At 36.0% G+C, this 18,457-nt stretch overlaps 1 protein-coding gene across 4 annotated transcripts in view; it reads right to left on the bottom strand.

The window, feature by feature from the left end:
• Positions 1–18,457, bottom strand: part of LOC106468708 — a 111,815-nt gene that overhangs the window by 48,951 nt on the left and 44,407 nt on the right. For all 4 annotated transcript variants that reach the window (XM_013929150.2, XM_022397071.1, XM_022397072.1 and 1 more), the window contains one exon: positions 10,790–10,948. In XM_013929150.2, the coding sequence (XP_013784604.1) occupies positions 10,790–10,948 (159 nt within the window). The remainder of the gene's footprint in view (positions 1–10,789; positions 10,949–18,457) is intronic.

Here is an 18,457-nt window from a genome sequence, read left to right as displayed (position 1 = left end):
CCTTAAAACAAGCCAATGATCTGCTAAGAACACCTTAAACAAGCTAATGATCTGCCAAGAACTCCTTAAAACATAGACAATGATCGGCCAAAACTCCTTAAAACATAGACAATGATCGGCCAAAAACTCCTTTAAAGAAGCCAATGATCTGCCAAGAACTCCTTAAAACAAACCAATGATCTGCCAAGAACTCCTTAAAACATAGACAATGATCTGCCAAGAATTCCTTAAGACAAACCAATGATCGGCCAAGAACTCCTTAAAACAAACCAATGATCTGCTAAGAACACCTTAAAGAAGCTAATGATCTGCCAAGAACTCCTTTAAAGAAGCTAATGATCTGCCAAGAACTCCTTAAAACAAACCAATGATCGGCCAAGAACTCCTTAAAACAAACCAATGATCTGCCAAGAATTCCTTAAAACAAGCCAATGATTTGTCAAGAATTCCTTAAATCAAGTCAATGATCTGCCAAGAACTCCTTAAAACATAGACAATGATCGGCCAAAAACTCCTTTAAAGAAGCCAATGATCTGCCAAGAACTTCTTAAAACAAACCAATGATCGGCCAAGAATTCCTTAAAACATAGACAATGATCTGCAAAGAATTCCTTAAATCAAGTGAATTATCTGCCAAGAACTTCTTAAAACATAGACAATGATCTGCAAAGAACTTCTTAAAACAAGTCATTAAAGAGTTCTGAAAAAGTAAAAAGAGAACACAAGATAGACAATGAGTTTGAATTTAAACGGTTATAATAAATGATGATATCTTTTTCGAATGTTTTAAGTCATTAAAAAAGAACTTTGACAAAAGGAAATATCGGTTAGACACATGGGTTGGAACTTAAAGGGCCGTGTTAAAATGACGATAAACTTTTCACGTGTTTGTTTTGTTGTTATTCAAAGTGTGCATTTTGTATGACAAAGAATCGTAGGATCCATCTATTAGAAAATCAAAAACATCATACATATTGCTGCTATCTTTGTTCTGCTCGTCATATTTTACACGTTGCTTGAAGCTATAGTCCATACATTTCCAAGTGTTATAGAAATTTGGATCTGATCCAAGAAAGACACACACACACACGTACAAAAAAATATGGATTACCACATCTTTGAATGTACACATAATACAGCTTTATCTGTGTTTTTTGTTATGGACTTCAAGAACTTTTGATTTGACCCTTGGGTCCATGGGGAGATGCATACAAGTTTTCAATTTTGGGTTTTGCGATTTTTATATACTTTTCTGTCTTGTTTTCTTTTCTTCTCTCATTTAAAAGGCATTGAATTTAAAAAGTGTATTCAATAACTTATTGGTTTGTTTCGGAATATTTGGGCAAAGCTACACAAGATCTATCTGCGCCAACTGCCCTTAGTTTTCAAATGATAGACGAATAGAATTACGAATGTTAGTCAACATCATCCACCGCCTACTTTTGGGCTACTCTAATCCAATAGGAAGGTTTGACTGTCAACCATTTAACGCACTCCCGGTCACAAAGTGCTGATCACGTTTTTTCCGGCTATGGGACACGAACCACGGACCCTCGGATCCACAGTCCATCACGCTTACCGTCCCAATAGCTTATTGGCTTGTCTAGTTTATATTTTTCAATGCTGTAAACGTTATGTTAAGTAATTTCTTTATTATAACGTCCTCAAACGGAGAAAAGCGACATTTTTGTAGTACTGATAGCCACTATAAGTACTTATCAAAGTTATAAAATAATATATAACAATAGTATTATAATAATAATAATAGGGCTCATCAGGTCAGGTGGGATATTGCAAACATAGTCAAGACTCTATCTATTAATCATCAAATACTTGAGAATCTACTACATCTTTGGTTAATTTTGAAGTTCGACATCTCTCCGATCATTCAAAGGCCACTGCGCATGAGTAGTGAGTTTTTTTTAAGATCGATAAGTCTTATAATGTTGAGGATCTAAAATGATTATATGCAAAATTCAAGTTAACATATGATCTGTTACTTAATATATATGTTATATTATTTTTTATATAAAGTATATATCAACATTTATAATATGGCATGTCTGCCTTGTTACATCAAAACTTTTGCAGTGCACAATTGTAATTGTTACGTCAGTTCCATATCTTTATCCAAAACTATATAGCCACTTTTGAGGAACCAGTTGAACGAAATTTTCCACACAGTGTTATTATTATTATTATTATTAGGCGCTTTCATTCCTAAATAAAATGTTAATAATATTTATCGTCACAATCAGTTACTTGCGGCTGTAACATTTGTAGGATTTTTGTCCCCAACCGAGTCCCCAAGACATGTGATACACTTTTTGCATGTTCTCTGTTCAACTGAGTAAAACTTACTACAATCCTCATAAGTCGTAATTATACGTAACATACACCAGGTGAGTAGCAGATTTCATTCTGTGAATGTACATCTGAGAAACAGAGATAAAAAAAGATGTCAGTATAATCTACCGTTCCATACTTATTGACGTTCACAAATCAGTTCATTATCTAAATGCTTTCTCTGGCTTCTTTCTAACGCCGCTGGATGTTTATCTGTTACTTCTAGGTTTGTGAAAGTTGTAAAAACCAAATTGCCAAAATGCTAGAAGAAGAAATGAGACCCTAAAGTACGCAAACACGTGACTTGATCCGGAGATCTTTCTTAATTTGAGAGCAATGGAATCCATCTTACTTAGATCATTCCTACTGATATGTGCACTAGGTGATAAACCCCTCACGTGGTGGTTAGCTGTCTTGCAGGAGGTAAAAGAAAGTTCCTTTACTGATGTTACCAGAAACCTTCTGGCTGTGTACTGTCATACCGATTATCCACGTTTCCGAGCTACACCATACGATTTTTTGATTTCCAGCAATCTCATTTCCTCTATACCTAGATGAGAAGACCTGTCATGTTTGTCGTTTTTGCCTTACTAGTACAATATCCAGTTGTACCAGCTTCCATAAAAGTTCTTCTCTTGCGGTATTGTCAGCTTCCTAGTATAATTTTACTCCAGCATGGCCTGGCACATGTATCCAGGTGATGGTTGGTCTCACCAGAAAGTAGCTTCGATTTCTGTCATCAGTCTGATAAAGTTTACGCAAACTGCCTACGAATCATTCGCAAATGTTATTAGTGGTACTGTTTACTTAGGGATTATTGGTTTCAGCAGTCCAGATGAGAGACTTTCATCTCCATCCTTGTGCTACTTGTAGGAAGCCTGAATGCTGCAGCAGCCTTATGCAGGATGTTGTTGTTCCGTGCAGATCTATTTCACTATCTGTGGTGTAAGAACCATCTTTGGCTATGATGACAGGTGACTGTCCACCATGGTGAAAATAGTCTACTTTTTCTGCTTAGGTTGATTTATACAGATCCAAGTGGTGACAGATGTTTATGCCACATGTAGGAGGATAATATCTGGTGGTGACGAATTATCTCAATCTTGGTTGTATGATATTCTCGGAGTAAACTGATTTCCACACGAGTTTTAAACAGGTCCGCTTTATAACGGGAGATTTGTGCAGGATAATTACAGAGAAAATCTGAATATAACTAAACAACTGAGAGTAAGCTAAGATGTTGTTGTTTTGTCAAACAGTGATGGTAATCCCAATATATGGTATGAAGATAAAGCATTCCTCAGGGACTGAGAGTATATAATATTGAAATTCAAGAACATGATGCCAGAAAATTCAAAGAGCTTCACGAAGCAGTATTTGCTTCCCCTGATATTACAGTAATCTATCATGATGTAAGAACTAATGGAGTCTGGTACACTTTCTATGCACGTGTCATTTATCAGCTTAATGCTTAGGTCTCAGTTTCCTGTTCTTCTCCTGGTTATCATTTAAGGTCCCGTTCTGAATACAACAGTTCTGGTGGTACCACAGCACCTGTTGGGGCAATGGTGTTAATACATCATTGTCTGTAGGTAATGCATCAACCACTCAACTATTCAAAACTCTTAGTGTTACACCTTTTCATCCTAACAGAACAGATAGGAGACTGAAGGCGAGTAACCCAATAGAATGAGACTGTCATTCTTGAGGTGGGTGCACACTGGCCTATAGAATATAAAGATATCCTCCCGCCATCGAAATATTTCCCTGGAACAAAACCTTGCATCAATTCAGCTCTTCTTATACCTGGTAACTAGACACCTCAAAATGGTTTCAACACTTTGGTAATAGTATAGTAGATATCACCTCTCATTCAGTTGCAATCTAATCATCCCTAATTCACTATTAATCTATCTTGCAGAGATGATCTCTAATTCAGTATCATCCTGTCTTCTGGGGATAATCCCTAATCCATTATCAATCTACAATCCTCATACGTCGTAATTATACGTAACGTACACCAGGTGAGTAGCAGATTTCATTCTGCGAATGTACATCTGGGAAACAGAAATAAAAAAAAGATGTCAGTACAATCTACCTTTCCATACTTATTGACGTTCACAAATCAGTTCATTATCTAAATGCTTTCTCTGGCTTGTTTCTAACGCCGCGAAATATTTTTTATTGGCGACTCAGTCATGTTACAAAATATTCAGAATTTTTGGTTAAAATTCTAGCGTACAAATACGTCTAAAACTAATCTGTCTTCCAGAGATCATTTCATTAGAGTTGGCGTTTATGCCAGACGAATAACAGCGTGGTTCCTCTAACACTAGAGTTAAAAATCCTTCAAAGAAGAAAAGCATTTTTTTTTATTTTTTGGCTAAAGCCAAAACATTTCGAGAACCACAACATGCTTTAGGCCTAAAGTTATGTTGCACTTCCAACCACCCAACGAGGCCTCGGTACATCCGCTTACATTTCACATTTAAATTATATTTGGTTGAAGATTGTTGTATTTGCAATAAAGGCTTTGGAATTTGAATGTGAAATAGAAGCGGATGTGAAGTGCAACTGCATTCTGTTTCTTTTATTTATAAAAATAAAAACGTTCAAATAAATAAAGGAAATATAATATTATCATTCCTTCTGTATGCCTGATTGAGTCTTTTAATTTTTTATTCTGACAATTTTTTCAGGGGAGTATGTATAAAATGTAATTAGGCAAACATCCGAAGGTTGTCGATCCCTCATCGTCATAAAACAGTCTCTCTTCAGGACTCTTAAAGTCAAGATAATGTCCGTTGGTCAAACGAGGAATCACGTGACAGCTAGATACAGAGGTGTATAAATTGAGAGAGTAGCCAGGATCAATTCCAACCCCCCAATTTCTCAGAGAAAGACAGGCATACGACGATGATGGTGGTATATTGGCTTGGGCATAAATCACTATTTATGGCCACATTGACCTTAATGTGCTATCACATGGCATTATAAATGCCTTACGTTACAAAAATACAGTCATACAACAACTAGTATTGTCATACACAGGTACAGTTAGTCACAGTTTTGTTCTGATGAACATTAACACACGTCCAACTGTTCAGAAACTTCACGGAGGTAAGGACATCCAAGTAATGGGCTGATCAGCACGCTGAACGGATTTGAACTATATTGAACATGTGTGGAATGTTCTGGAAATAAGCTTGGCAGAACGTGATTCACCTTCGAGCAGTGTTGATGAACCGGAAGCAACTATGATGAAAGTGTGAGCCATACTACCCCAGTAGTTGACTGATTCTTTCATTTTAAGTGTTTGTTTGTTCTGAATTTCGCGCAGTATGATGAAAGTGTGAGCCATACTACCCCAGTAGTTGACTGATTCTTTCATTTTAAGTATTTGTTTGTTCTGAATTTCGCGCAGAGCTACAAGAGAGATAATCTACGCTAGTCGTCCCTAATATTGAAATGATAGACTAGAGGGAAAGCAGCAAGTTAACACTACCCACCGCCAACTCTTGGGCTACTCTTTATCAATGAATAGAAGAATTAAAAATCATATTAGAATGCCTCCATTGCTGAAAGGGCGAGTACGTTCAGTAACGGGATTCGAACCCACGACCTGCATATTGCCAGTTGATTGCCTAGCCCCCACTGAAAACTAATCACTGATTCGAAGAGATATATCACGGTTAGGGAAATATGTTTATCGACGGTCATAGAAAAATATAATTTTTTTTAACTCGTGTAGTTATACGGTTATATTAAATACACTTCCAACTGTTAGCACAATATTGTAAGTTTCAATGATTCATTTTAATTAATTTTTTTTTACAATGCTTCGCGAAATATTTTTACTGGCGACTCAGTCATTTTACAAAATATTCAGAATTTTTGGTTAAAATTCTAGCGTACAAATACGTCTAAAAACCTTTGGAGTACGGAATAGTATACTCGGAAGGCAAAATGCATAAACTATTAATTTAATAACTATATTACACTGTTCTATTGAACGGTCTGATTATAAAATTCCAGATCCCCTTTTTTAAACAAAATAATGAAAATTACAAACACACACAATTTTGTTACATGACAACTGTGATAAAAAGTTTTATTTTAACTAGCAATACAAAATAGCTTTTATCCAAAAGCACGCATCTTCGAGTTTATTTTATTATATGTCTTCAATTCGAAGCTATACAACTAGGTGACATCCCTGACCATTGTGATAATACTCCCAGTGAATGGACTGTTTCGAGTATGCATACACAATTGTAGCTCTGTAACCGAAAGGAATAAAAATAATTTTGAAAAATAAGATATATTGCACGCCTAAGTTAAGCCTTTTTCATAGACTAGTCGTTTGGAACTTTCTTTCAATCATTTATCATTTAAAAAAATATGCCATCTTTACTTAAAAAACGAACAAACATTTGATGAATGTATAAATAACATGCAAAGTTTGAGCCAATTTAAATAAAAACGGTTTTTATATAGGATACAGTATTTATCTGACGAATGCTATGTGCGTGAAGATGGATAGCATATTATCACGTTATAGTGTTGTTCTGTGCCCTTACAATCGCAGTTACTAGCTATCGCCATCTATTGACAAATCAACGTGTTATTTCATATTATTTATTCATCATTTCAATCTGCTATACTAAATAAGTCACACCAAAATAAAAAAAAACACTCTGAGGTAAGTAAGTTAATCAGGACATATGTGTATATATATAATTTAATAACTTCGTTTCTTCTATTGGTTTAATTTTACAAAGATAGGTGTCTACGTACTTATAGTCTACTTATTAATTACCATTAATTACAACAACCATTCTGTTCAATACGTAAAACAGACAGATCTTGTGCAAAAATGTTAAATAAAATAATAAAACGAAAATCAACGTTTTTACTTGCACAATCATTTATTTGTAAAGATTAAAAAATTAAAAATATATAAGTGAAAAGAAACTTAAAACTCTACATGTTTTGGTGTAAATAATTCTACCATTTTCAGGAGAATCCATCAAGAAGTACACATAGTTGTTAAGAAATGAATGTCCAATGATAATTTCCGGAGTTTGAGGTCAATTTTTTTGAGCGATTGAAATAGCTGTAAAGTATCATTCCCATATCAGCATTTAATAACACTAGCAACAGATTCATTCGACAGGAATCGATCTATTTGTTTGTCTTTGAATTTATTTCACCCTTTTATTCTGTATTTTAATTACTCTTTAAACAATGTATGAACTTTATAAATTTTTGTACGTTAATATTTGACCCTGTTCAATATAGCTTGTTCAAGATGGAATATGTATATTCCAAAATGTCCAAGAATTAAATGTTTGGTACTGTATGCACACGTGTCAAACATTTTTTTTTTGCTGACATTCTACTGTTCATCATTACACATGCATTTATGTAATGAAAGAACTTCAAATACACAAGTTAGCCTAATCACTTTAGTAATGGTGTATTGTCACAGCAAGCCAAGTTCAATCCCAATATTCTAACTCACAATTCTTTTAAGTATGTATATATCTAAGTTGTTTTCTTCATTTTTAGGTATGTTATTGAACATACAATTTTCTGAACTAACCCTACAAGTTTGTGCACTGAAACATGAAAAAAGCAAAACAGACGGGACAGTATTAATATGATAAAAACTTTTTCAATTATCATGAAGCTATGTCAAGAAAGCTTTGAACCATTAATAAATGTAAGCCACTGACAGATTTCATGGAGGAATTAGAAAGTTTAGCCAATGGGTTAAAGCCAATCACATTTATTTGTTTCTTAAAGTCTCCACATTTTACAATTAACCAGCAGCACTTAACACCAGCTATACTTACCTCTGCCAATATTTACAACCAGCTGCATTTAAAACCAGCTGAAAAAAAACATTATTTTGGTTTCATCAAGTTTTGAAAAACAAATTACATTGTAACTGACTTATTTACCTTTTTACATTTTGTACTTTACAGCTGAGAAATTTTAGACTGGATAATGTTAATGTGAAACTTTAGACAGGAACATATGTTGAGTAAATTATGCCACAGAAAACCAGCATATTAAAAAGTCTTATTATTATGCTTACAATGCCTATTTTTGGTCCTACAATAAATAGATTTTGGAAGGTATGTCCAATTTCAGGCAGATAACCATTTCACTGCACCACAAGGAGCTATTACCTTGTGCACTGCTATGTAAATTCCTGCACATGCCACAAGCCATGAACAAAACTCCCACTCCTACTTGCATCAACATTTTTGTATCAACCTATGATGTAATCATCATTAGAGTATAGCCCACTTCTTTAATCCCCTTGAATACTGGCATGTGAACATAGGCTCATTCTTGATGAGGCAAATTAAATGTATTGGAAGTGAGGAGGAAGGATGGAGGGTGGTGCAAAAAGGTGAGTAATTACCTCAAATAAATTTACAGATAAGGAAAATTTTAACTTCAGAAATGCTACTCACCTCTCTGTTCTATGAAGAGCTAGAATTCCACACTGAAGATGATGGAGGGGCCAGTACTAACAAATCATAAAGATGAGCTCCTTCCTGAAAACAATGTCAGAAAGGGAAAGGCCATGGAGTGTGACATCCATGAGGCAGGGAGGGGGGAGAGCCTGGAAAGGTAGCACTCAATGGGAGACCACATCCACCTCAAGCAGAGAATACTCTTCATCCAATAGAAGTGGTAGAGCAAAGGATAATGGCATAAGACTCCTTTACTGAGAGTTAATGTGTCACTAAGGTAGGCAGAATGGTAGATTGGACAACCATCCATTATCTCACAGGCAGACAACTAAGCATGAGTGTGCAGTGTGGCTATGGCCACAAACCAGGCCATTCCATATTGGAGAAATACTTACATAAGATCCTCTCCACAAAAATCAAATGGAATGGAGTAGTATCCTAGACCTGTGTCCTGAAATGAACAAAAGACCCATCTGTCTGGATCTAACCAACAGCAATGGCTTGGTTCCTAATGTAATGGGGTGTCCTGTACTACACTACTAGGTAACACCCAAGCCCTGTTTCCCAAATGAAGAGTATGTCCACTAAGTCTTGTACCAGTAGAATTGCATCTCTTGAATAGGAACTTCCCATATCAACTTCTACAGTGGCTTAGGACTGGAGAAGTAACAGCTCTCCCATACTCCACTAGAAGAAATGGGGAGGACAACAATCTGAAATTAAATCCCACACTGAGAAAAAGTGCAATGGATTACCTAGAAACCTGGCACTGTTTTCTTTTTGGACAAATGTAAAACAATGTAGATGATATGAGATATACAGACACCACTGAAGCAGTCTTGTGAAGAACCCCATTTCAAAGGCAGGCACAGAGCAGGGGCAGGTGAGTTTAACACTTTCTGTACTACCTAGCTTGATGCAGGTTTTGGGTAAATATTCCATGTGAGGCAACACTGGCCACTTGGTGGGTTCCATCATATCCATAATATATATATATATATATATACATACATATATAAGGTGTATGTTGAATAAGGTGGTTGTTAGACCTGACAAAGAAAATAAAAAAACTCATTATCAGAGTCACTGTGAAGAATGGATAAAAAATGTGGCTATAGAATTGGTTGTCATCAAGCAAAGGCCAACACATATTGCCATCAGTGCCACTCACACCATGGATAAGGAAACCCCCACACACACTAGTGGAAGGAGCCCACAGATTGACATCTGAGCTCTGGAGGGCTCCTAACAGGTGCAAGTCTGGGTGAGGAAAGAGGGGCATCTAGGGTTGTGAGGAATAGAGTGAACCACAATGAAAAGTTGTAAAGAAAATAGTGCTTCTGGATAACCAGGGTTGTATGGGATTGAATAAAATGCTATAACCATGAGAGGTGAAAGGAAAACAATGCATCTCTACAGATCCTGCCTTGACAAGCCAGAAGCCATTGAAAAGAGTCATGTATGGGCATGTCCAAGAGGAACAAAGGATTCAAGAGAAGAGAGAGAGTCCTCCAAAAAGGCTCATGCAGGAAATGAAGGAGTTTAGATAAAATAACAACAAATAAGTTTGCTAACAATAACTTCTAAGCAACATAAGAAGAAGGAAGTACTGATAGGAATGGCAGCAAGATCATTAGTGTTATTTGTAAAAACCTATTCTTTCATGCTTGATATTCACTTAAAATGTATGACAAACATGAAAGTTTATATGTATTGAATAGAAAAAGCAAGAATTAGTTGAAACTTGATCTTAAAGTGTCAAGAGTGTTACTTCTTCTAGCATAGAGTTATGTCTTCTCTCAGGAAAGAAAAATCTGCATAAGAACTATAGTGTTGTGCTACTTTGTGAAAACAGAATAAAACTATGTGCATAAGTTTATAAAAACGTAGGTGCATCATGAGAAAATCACTTTAATATTAAAAGTAACAATATTACACAGAAACACACTTACAATTGAGATGGTTGTATTAACAAAGACCATGAGAGAATTTTCACTTCAGAAAGAAACAGGTTCTTTGCCCACAACTGCCCATGCCAGAGAATTAATTCTCTTCTGGTCATTTCTTTACTTAGAGATATTGATTTCTCAGCTTTTGCTTTTACTGAGGGCCTAGAAAAATATAAGTAAAAATATTAATCTCTTGTAGCATACTGATTCTGAAGACTTTAGCTAGAATTCTTAATGTAAACATAAGAAAATTGGGCCTTTTCTAAGCAGGCAATAGCATAGTTTTTCTATTTACAGACCTACAAACCTTGAAAGATATTACAATAAACTTCAAAAATTCCTCATGTACCAGATATTCACAGAATATCTATTTAGTATACTGTTTACATAGCACCAAAGAAAACAATTCACACATCTTTTATTTCCAATCAAACAACAATAGCTAATACCTACAATAAATACAAGAACAAGCTAAGCACACTTCTGTGATGTATTAATTTTTACCTTGTAATGATATAATCTGGTTGCTAGTCAGAAATTCTTACTAATTTGAACCAAAACATTTTACAGTTAATTACCAAAATCATGAAAATCCCATTAAGGTATTTAATTTTCATGTAAAAAAGTACCCAATCTTCCTAAAACCAAAAGGACAGATTTTTAATTCATCGTGGCCTTTATCAAATTAAACAGTGAGCAAGATTTAATCATTTTACCTTTTTAACCAAAAATATAAACTTTTTAGAAACTGCATAGATTAGTATTTCAACGAAGATCAATAACCTCTACACTGTATTTGTGAAAACATAACTGATTGGTACATTGTAAATGTCTGAACTAAAAAGTTGTTCTTATTAAATTAAAACAATAGCAATGGGTGAAATAAAACTCTTGTTAAATTAAAAGCATAAACATTTGATTACTTTTTCAAATTACAAAAAGAAAAAAAAAGAATTAAAATAAAAGAATGAATAAGTATTAGTCTAAATTCAGCTTACACTGATTCTACACCAATACATTTTAAATGCAGTTGCTGACAAAATGTATTTCCTGAATTTAACATAACTTAAAATTCTTAACAGTTTCTAGACTGTCACACGTCCTAAAAATACCTTTAATTCATAAATACCTATGGCCATTTCTTACTGTCAGAAATATAGAAATATGAAGTTAAATATACTGAAATATAGATATGCATTTTAAATAAAATTGTAAAAAGCAATTTTGCCTTTTTAATTCTTCTTCACTCCATTCTACAAGCATTTCTTACAGTGCAATCCAACTCACAAAATTCAAACCAAAACAAAAAACAATATGACTTCTTTAAAGTCATGCAGATGATCACACTTTCAGTAACATGCAATAGAAATATATTTCAAATGGTTATTTTAATCTTTTTCCTGCAATAAGACATCTTTAAATTTAGCTTTCTTACCTATTATTGTGTCAGTATATTAGGACTATAAATATGCAATATGGTACAATCAACTACAAGTATGTAAAATAAAGAAATAATGTAAGTTAAGTCACAAATATCCACATCACCTGAAATAAAGAATGTTTGGGACCTGTACTAAAGAACAGTTACACATGATCTTTACCAGAAAAAATATATATTGGTAATATTTACTAGATGTAGGTTTTTAATTGACCAAAAAACTCTTGGCTAAGGAGCCAAGTGGTGCTAAATCCTTTCAGTTTTCTTCTGTGTTTTGCTTTGCAAAAACTAAAAATCTATAGATTTGAAGAAAATGTGTTTTTCTTTCACATGATTTGTGTCAGTATCAAGTTTAGAAATTATCATTAATCATGCATTTAACTGTCCTCAACAAACAACTACATTTTTATAATAATAAAAGCAGTTTTGTTTGTTGTTAAACACAAAGCTACCGTTGCAGGTATCAAAAACCGGTTTCTAGCATTGTAAATCCACAGACATATCGTTGTGCCACTGGGGAGGGGGGGGGCAGCAATAAAAGCAGTTTACTTGCCATTCTAACATTAATTTCAAACTCTCTTTTATTTGAAAGCCCTTTCATCATTGGCCCTTGCTACAATCGTAAGCCAATTAAAACTGACAACAACATTCTCCTAAGGCATTTTCATGTACATTTGATTTACTTGGGAATCTTAGGTTAGGATGTTCTTTCACTCACATTAGTTTAGTAGAACTGATATAGCCTTGCTGACAGCATGGACAAGTAAATTTAAAAACTACAAATGATGACTGTGAAGCAGGAATTTGGTCCCTAAATCTACAAGTATAATCAAAAATTTTCAAGTTTTATAAAAACAAGTAGTGATTGATATATACATAACTTAGCTAGTAATAGTAATATAGAAAATTTTAATGCTACAAACATTATTGAAACAAGAAAATCAAACTACAAAAACTGAGTAACTTAAAATTTAAATTTTTTTATCCTTACTTTGACTGAGATTTGATAAAAAAACTCATGCAGAAATGTGTCAATTCTTGCCCTTATGTCACCAATGTTGAAAACTTGGAAGCTCTACACATTGGCTTCTACATTTAGGACTGGGTAGCTGATGTATATTGGGCACTTGTTTTACTAGTAGGATCACTTGCAGTTGCAGTTTATTGTGCACATAATTAGTTATGGCATTTGTTTTCACACAATTATGAGAATCTTTTCTTTGTGTGTGTGCTTCACACTATGCATGAATCGAGTGCCTTTACACCCATCATTGCAAGTTTCAAAAACTTTATACACACTGCACAGTGAGCTTCATATATACTGTTATTTTCTTGGTTCAATCACTCACAATATTTGTTATCTGTTAGATATACACGACTGTTTTAATTTAACTTCAATGCGAGTGTTATGATTTAGATGGTTTAAATATAGTGCGAGTTTTGAGTATAGTTAGTTTTAAAAGTGATAGTTTATCACAGTTTATGTAACTGTGTTGTGTAGTTCAAGTGTTGGGAATTGGCACTTGTTGTATTATTGTGTCATGTTACTAGAATTTTGTCAAAGGGTGTTCTTAAGTAACTGAACCACCTGTGTGGACTTTGACAAAATGAGACGATTATTTAAAGCACTGGATACAGCTGTGGTTAATTAACTGTATAACAAACATTTGTATATAAGCTTGACTTGTTTTAACATATTATTCTTAAACAAGTGGGCTGTATGCTGTTTGTTTATTTTTAAAATTATTGCCAATAAGTCACAGATACCTACTGTAAAAGAATCTGGCCCATCCATACATAAAACCCTTCTTGCCACTTACAGTTAAACACACTTTCCCACTGATCTATATGAAACACTGCACATGCTTGCTTGGGCCTGCATGCCTGGTAGCTATACTACTTTTTGGAAATGAGTAGCCAGGGAAATGGTGAAGCAGTGGATCTGGTGTGAGACCTGGAAAAGATGACAGGAATCGAAGGACAACGAAGAATAAGCCAAACAGATAAGTTGTTGAATCCAACCAGTAAGTGTATTATGGAAAAGCCATGGGAAGAAAATGAATTACAGAGCATAAAAGAGTTAGGAACAGAAACCATGGAAGGAACCTGACAGCCCAGACAGGATGCAGCAGATGAACCAGATCAGAATGAGAACATAAATAAAAAATGGAAGGTGGAGAAATTGGCAGGAAAGCAAAAAAAAAACCTTACAAGCCAGAGGTCTTGGGGAGAAAGGAGTTATCACAATAAAGGAGAACATAAGTACTATGGTATAGGATATGAGATACATCCAACTGACAACAAACTCATGCAAAAAGGAGCAGGAAAAGATCTTCAAGGAAAGGTGGTACAGGGAACAGGAAGACATGGGTTTGAATGGCAAAAGAGTAAAGGCATGCAGAATGACATTAAGATTTCAATCTGGCAAGAGTGTGGTATTAGGACAGAGGAGACAGAAGGAATGAAAATGAAACAAAAGGGAGAAAACAGGAAACTTTCCATATCAACTTCTACAGTGGCTTAGGACTGGAGAAGCAATAGCTCTCCCATACTCTATTAGAAGATATGGGGAAGAACACTAGAGAGGTGCATGGGCTATTGTCATTAGGACAACAATCTAAAATTAAATCATACACTGAGAAAAAGTGCAATGGATTACCTAGAAACCTGGCACTGTTTTTTTTTTTTGACAAATGTAAAACAATGTAGATGTTATAAGATATACAAATACCACTGAGCAGTCTTGTGAAGAACCCCATCTCAAAGGCAGGCACTAAGCAGGGGCAGGTGAGTTTAACACTTTCTGTACTCCCTAGTTTGATTCAGGTTTTGGGTAAATATTCCATGTGAGGCAATACTGGCCACTTGGTGGGTTCCATCAACTACGTAATATATATATATATATAAGTTGTATGTTGAATAAAGTTGTTCTTAGACCTGACAAAGAAAAGAGAAAAATAAAAACTCATTATCACAGTCACTGTGAAGAATGGAGGATGGAGAAAAGGTGTGGCCGTAGAATTGGTTGTTATCAAGCACAAAGCCAACAAATATTGCCATCAGTGCCACTCTCATCATGGTTAAGGAAACCCACACACACACTATTGGAAGGAGCTCACAGATTGACATCTGAGCTCTGGAAGGCTCCAAACAGGTGCAAGTCTGGGAAAAGTGAGGAAAGAGAGACATCTAGGGTTGTGAGGAATAGAGTGAACCACAATGAAAAGTTAAAAAGAAGATAGTACTTCTGGATGTCCAGGATTGTATGGGACTGAGTAAAATGCTACGACCATGAAAGAAAACAATGCATCTCTACAGATTCTGCATTGACAAGCCAGAAACCATTGAAGGAGTCATGTATGGGCATGTCCAATAGGAACAAGGGATTCAAGAGAAGAGAGAGTTCTCCAAAAAGGCTCATGCAGGAAATGAAGGAGAAATGACAGTCTTGATATAAAAAGCTCCATGTCACAAAGACAAAGAAGTAGGCTGAGCCTGCCCTGCATATGAATGAAACTAAGATTGCAATCTGGCAAGGGTGTAGGGTTAGAAGGACAGAGAGGACAAAATGGATGGAAATGAAACAAAAGGGAGAAAACAGTAGAGAAAAAAACCCAGAAGAAACGAAAAAAAAACGAAAAGTAGAGAACAAGGCTGTCCTATAGCCTGTAATGGTCAATACCTGGGAAAGAGAGAGATAGGAGAGTAGGCATAAAGGTAAAATTTGGTTCAATTCTGACTGAAAGCACCGAATGCTAAAGCTAAATGATGTGGAACCAGGGGCCAGAACAGAGGGGTACCACACTGTGAACACAGCCACTGGAAGACCTGAGGATCAGGGAACCACTCCATGGGGAGAATCTTGTTGGGACAAGATTAATGATCTGCAACAAGATTGAGAGCATGCAGTACATAACAAGCCAAGAGGCAAACATATTGAGTATGGGCTCAGAAAAGGAGATCTAGCACTTGAAAACAAAGGGAATGTCAACAGGTGTCCCCTTGTCGACTGATGTAAGATCAATGGTAGAATTGTTGGAATGGATCATGAATGACTTGCCCCACAAAACTGGAAGGAAATGAACCTAAGCCTGACAGGCTGCCGGAAGTTCCAAAAGATTGAAGTAGGATCCTGATTTGACCAAAGATCAATGACCGAAGACCTCTTTAGAGTCCAAGTATTCCCCCCAACCTGTCAGAGAAATGGTGTAGATCCAGTCAGGGAGGCAGAAGAGGAACTTCAGCTGAGGTGTTGTCCCTGTCAGGCCACCACGCAAAATGAACTTGAAGGGAGGGAAGAAAGAGAAATCTAGGGGATCCATGGTGAGATAACATTGATCTTGTAAAGTCTACTGAAGTACTCTCATACGAACATGATCCAGGGGAATAAGGGCTTCCATGGAAACCCAAGTCTCCAAAAGAGATAGAACCTTGCAAGAAGGTAGTGAAAGAGAGGACTGAGCCTTCATAACCAAGATCTCCATAGAATGCAACTGAAGGGGAGAAAGAGATGAGAGTTGAAAAAAACTCAGAGGTGGACGAGGTATTACGTCAGAATATGAATGAACTTTTTCCACTTTGACAATCCAACCTAAACAAGCAGCTTTTTCTAGAAGAAACAGTGTTTGGACATACAAAGCTTGTAGTGAAAGAGCTAAAAGCAACCAATTGTCTATATAATGATGATGTCTCCCCAGACCATCAGAATGTAATTGACGAGCAAAAGCCTGGACCATCCAACAGAAAACTTAGGGAGCCAAGGCCAGACTGAAGGTCATGGAATTGATAAACCTAACCCTTGTGGACGAACTTAAGGTGACAATGGGATGCTGGGGAAATGGTTATGTAAAGATATATATCCATTACATTTACCTTCATTATCCAAAGACCTGGAGTAAAAGCCCATCAAAGAGACAGGAAAGACTCCATGGTGAAATGAGGAATGACTGGATGTCAGTCTCTGGCCTTCTTGGGGATGACAAACAACCAGGAATAGAACCCCAAAGTAGGGTGACTGACATTTTTTGATAGCATTCTAAAAAAGAAGATCATGAACAACCTTGGAAAGATGCTGGCTGAAAAGGGGATCCTATGAAGGAGGAAAGTGAACAGGGAAGGGAACTAATGGAGGAGGGGCAAGAAAACAAGAGTCATTCTGACAAGACCCAAAACATCCAAGGATCTGAGGTGAAGGTGCACCAAAGATGGGCAAGCTTGGACAATCTGGCCCCAATGGGACCTGTACACACTGGGTAGTCACCAGAACTGCTGGAAGTGCAAGGGTTGGAAGGGAGAATACGTCTATTCATTGCTGAAACCCATGATGAAGGCACAGGCAAGGGGGAGAAAGGAGGTGGGTAGGAGACAGGAACAGGAGAAGGCTGCAACAGATGACTGACAAAAGTGGGAAGGGAAGTGTGCTGTCGAGCAGTTTCCACACAAGACTGCAATGAATCTAAAACATCCCCAAAAACAGACTAACATAGAAAGGGGCCATAAAGAAATCATGGAAGTACATGGAGGTAGACATAAGAGTTAAAAGTGCATCTCAACCTAAAAGATCCCAACAATAAAGGAGCCAGGTGTGTAGGGAAAGGGCCAAAAAATACAGGCACATCAACATGGAGAAAAGGAGGGAACAAGTTTTTGCCATAAACCCCTCAGGGAAATAATGGATAGCCTTGGAGAGAAGGTGCATGGAGGAGAGGGAATGAAGGAGGGTGGTTAGAGTTAAACAAAGGTGGGAAAACTGGGCCTGGGAAAAACTAACGAACATATCAGGGTCAGAACCCCAAACATCAATTAACTCTCTCAGCATGGGCTCAGTTCCTGGGACTGACTTCGTTAACCATTTTGTGCTTGTTATAGTTTCCAAGCTATAACTTCAAAATCAGTAAGCGAATGTTAACGAAATTTGGCAGATTATCAGTAAACATTAGAATGCTTTCATACGCAAGTTATCAAATTTTTGTTATTAAGTGTTAAGGTTTGTAAAGCAATGTTTTTTCATGTCTTTTTTCTTTTTGCATGTTGCCTATCTATCATGCAAAATAATATTCATTTTAAGATTAAAAATATTTTATGCATCAGAAAATTTCAAAATTTCACATGCGAAATATTTATAATGTCTAGAGAGTTATCAAGCATTTCTTAAGAAAACCTTTTTATCTGTTATTTTCAGTAATTAATCTCTGTTCGGGTTCAGTAGATTTGACTGATTTCGCAACCACCAT

The sequence above is a fragment of the Limulus polyphemus genome, unplaced genomic scaffold (genome assembly GCF_000517525.1).
Source record: "Limulus polyphemus unplaced genomic scaffold, Limulus_polyphemus-2.1.2 Scaffold3125, whole genome shotgun sequence".
Lineage (NCBI taxonomy): Eukaryota > Metazoa > Arthropoda > Merostomata > Xiphosura > Limulidae > Limulus > Limulus polyphemus.
The sequence above is the reverse complement of the archived record's forward strand: the minus strand, read 5'-3'. Positions and strand labels throughout refer to the sequence as shown.